Below are 4,070 nucleotides of genomic sequence, written 5' to 3' on the forward strand. Positions count from 1 at the left end.
TACATTTTTCTGATAAGTAAAGCTAGAACAAATGTTATTCCTTGTTATTGTGTTATGAAAAAATGAGATAAAGTGTATGTGTGTATATGTGTATGGTGTACTTATGATTTTAAACACGTCATTGAAATTTCAAACGAAAGAGTGGTTTAATAATAACAATTATTATCGAATATGTACGTTATAATGTTTTTCATCTAGTTAAAATATAAAATTAGATATTTATAGAATAAGTAAATACTTTTTTCTGATAAGTAAAGCTAGAACAAATGTTATTCCTTGTTATTGTATTATGAAAAAATGTATGGTGTAATTATGATTTTAAACACACTGTTGAAATTTCAAACGAAAGAGTAGTTTAAGGTTAAATACGTTTGAAGAAAAGGGAATAATATCTATATATACGTAACGAAAAGATAATAAGTTATGTTAAGAAGTTAAGCTAAGAAATTACGTTGAAAAAATAAATTGAAATCATGATGAACGTTTGTAAAGAAATATTACGATAATTTAGAAGAAAACAAAACTATTGTAAGTTGTATTATTTAATAAGTTAATAAACACCATTCTATCCAATTATATCTCATCATTAATTAACATATATATAAATTAATTATATATATTTACTTTTATCTTTTCTTTACTTTCTAAGAAAAATTAATGAAACTTTTATTAAATAGAATTATATTTTAAAAATGAAACAAATCCTATATAGATATATTATGTATTGTAATATTTCCAGAAAAAATAGAAACGACATAGAAAACGAATTCGTGACTACGATGGTCATTATAGGATCCCATTAAATCCTGAACGTGAGAAAAGAGATGCTTCCTGATATAAAAATGTATAAACAGAGAGAGGGAGAAGAGGCTGACTTTTCTGCAGGGAATCATTGTTTAGGGTCTATAGGAAGAATTATTTACAAACGAGAAGGGTGAGTGACCCAAGAAGGGCGCCCGAGAAAACGTTTACGAGAGAGATGAAAAGGGAAGATCATCTAGATAAAATGGTGAGAGCTTGCTGAGCGAGAAGTTACCTTTAAATCATTTTCCCTTTCAACGAACCTGAAAAACCTGCCTTTCTTCTATATTACACCTGTTTTCATTTCTTACGTCTTTATTTATATTCCTGTTTCATCACAAATGTTAACTTACAAATCGAATCGTATAATCGCGATCATTTTATCCAATTAAATATTTATAATATCTGATCTAAAGTTTTTCAAAATACGAATAAGTTAATTATAATTCTCGAAAAAATCACAATAAAACTTATTTGAAAAAGTTTCATTTGAAAATAATTCGTCACGTATAATAAAACAACAAACTGTTGTGTGTGTGTATGGGGGAAGGAAAGGGGGAACTATTAATTGAAATTTCGAAAAATCGAGTCATTCATTTGGAATAAGATTTTTCGATAAAGATTATAAATCGTATGAAAAAAAATGAGATTAGAATTATATAAATGTTAGTCAAAATTTTATTTTAAAAATAAATGTTGGAGATTGATAAAATGAATAATATTAAAATTATTAAATTATTATAATTGAAAATTATCATATTTAAAGATTTAATTTGAATTATAAATGTTAAGAATTAAATATAATTGATGGAGTTTTTCTCTTTTTATATTTATTATAGATCAATATTTTAATCGATTAAAATAATTAATTTTTATTTTGTTAAATAACGAACAAATAAAAATTATTCATGATGAATGTGATTTATAGATGAAAATATTCTAATTTTTTTAATTCTAATTTCATTTAATTCATAAGATTAATTCTATAATTGATGAAAGAATTCTTGTTATATAAACAAATTCTAAATATTCATTTATTATTAATAATATATTTTCATAGAAAACTATTAGAATGAATCATCACGTTGATTATATTTTTATAAAATTTACTTTGGAGAAATATTGATATTAAAATCAAAAAAAAGAAAAGAAAAAAACAATGCACGAACTTTCAGGGTTCACCTTAATATAATCTTAAAAAAAAAAAAAATGAAGAAATGATTATTTGTTGCTGACCTTGCTTTTGGATGCTTGCAAATCTTGAGCAATTTTTCTTAAAGTTGTCCCGATGTCGATCAAAAACTGTTCGTTGCTTAATACATGGCCCGGATATTCGGAACAATTGTTCGACAATTCCCCATTGCAGACTGGTAATGCCTTTTTGAAAGGTACACGAACATTACTAGGTCTGTTCCTTCGTGGCCGTGGCCTTGGTGTTGGAGTTGGCACGGGATTTGTCCCCTCTTCTTCTTCTTCAACATTTTCATTATCGTAATTTCTAGTTCTTGTTGCATTAGCAGCAGCATAGGAAGCAGCTGCAGCAGCTACGGCAACTGCATTGCTGGACGAGCTGCATTCGGGAAATTGAAAAGTTGCATCCCTCGTTGGGCTGGTTGGTGCAGAAACCGTGACCCGTGGCGTAGGTGGTTGCAATTGTCGCATTGCTGACGATACTAAATCTGGTAATGGTGGTAATCCTGACATATCTTGATCTAACAGAACTAATCCAGACGGTCCAATAGCTACCCGATGATTATTAATATCTGCAAAATAAAATATTAAACCATATATTTATATTTATATTTATAATCATCGTCGAAAGAACATTTTTCATTTATTTTTTGCACATTTAAATATAATAATAAATGTATGAATTATTATAATATGTTGTTATTTTTGTTTCTCTTTATCGAAATTAATTAGAATTATTCAACGAACACATCGATGTCACATCAAACACACATATCCGAAAATTTTACATATCATCATCATCATCATCATTATTATTATTATTTCCGCGATTTACACGATTAAATTACAAATGTTATCGCAATTAAAAACGTAAAACATTGACGAGTACACACACCTTTTACAAATATGAAATTGACAAATCTAACACAACGAGACATACATTTACAATTAACACCGTCGAATCCAAAAATAATAATTTACATTTGAACGTGATTTTTTTTCGCTTTTCGTTTATATTACGTGATCTCTTTAAAAATTCAAAATAGGTCTAGAGAAAAAATAATGAATTGAAATGAAAAATTTATTTAGAATAATATTAGACGTGTGTTGTGTTTTATATGATACAATACTACTAACACACATATATCCTTCTCCATAAAAAAAACAAATCATCGAGAAATCATTTATAACACTGAACAAATATAATCAAAAATAAAATATATGAAAAACTTGACGCAACAAAAAGTATTACAATTAAAAATGATATGTAATATATCAATTACTAATTATATATTTTATAATTATTAATAACTATCGATCATATCTCGGATTTCTCTTATATTTTATTTTTCTTTTCTTCTTTTTAGTAATAAATTAAATAAATAGTATATACTATATTATACTATTTTATTATTATATTATTTATTAATAAAATATTTATAATAAAATATTATTATTATATTATTTATATTACTATATATTATATTATACTATTAATTATTATATACATAATATTATATATACTATACTATATAATAATAAATACTATAATAATATAATATAAATAATATATATAATAAATATATATATATTTCCTTCTCAAAAGTGTTACGAAGGGTGCGACGAAGGGAAATAAAAAGAAATAATACGAGAATGAATTTTGTTCACGAGCCCTTTGGAATTATAGGTTGTTATTTTGTTCTTTAACTCTTTCATCGATGTAAAAAAAAAAGAATTGAAAAATGAGAAGAAAAAAAAAAGAAAAAGGGTTTATATCGGTGTTAGGTATACACATTGTATCACGTCGTGTTGATCGTTCGACGTTTGAAATGATGTCGTCGTCGTCCCTGGTTAATGGAAAGGCATGAGCTACCGCTATCATGCTTATAAGGGTTTAACGTCAGCGTGTCACGCGTAACAAGGTAACACAACGTGTCCGATTATGGGAAGGAACGACATTGTTGGATAATGATCGTGTTTTAAAATACTTTTACGAAGGGCGAACGATCGACCTTCGAGTAACACTCGACGTCAGCAAATGAAAATTCCTTCTTACTTCCTATTTTTTTTTTTTTTTT

General features: G+C 26.5%; 1 protein-coding gene across 1 annotated transcript in view; it reads right to left on the reverse strand.

Moving 5' to 3' along the window:
• Positions 1 to 4,070, reverse strand: part of LOC106790835 — a 26,695-nt gene that overhangs the window by 9,178 nt on the left and 13,447 nt on the right. The window contains exon 4 of the mRNA XM_014756020.1: positions 2,038 to 2,564. Coding sequence (XP_014611506.1) covers positions 2,038 to 2,564 — 527 coding nt within the window. The remainder of the gene's footprint in view (positions 1 to 2,037; positions 2,565 to 4,070) is intronic.

Source organism: Polistes canadensis, unplaced genomic scaffold (genome assembly GCF_001313835.1).
Source record: "Polistes canadensis isolate GaletaPanama2010 unplaced genomic scaffold, ASM131383v1 scaffold_264, whole genome shotgun sequence".
NCBI classification, from domain to species: Eukaryota; Metazoa; Arthropoda; class Insecta; order Hymenoptera; family Vespidae; genus Polistes; species Polistes canadensis.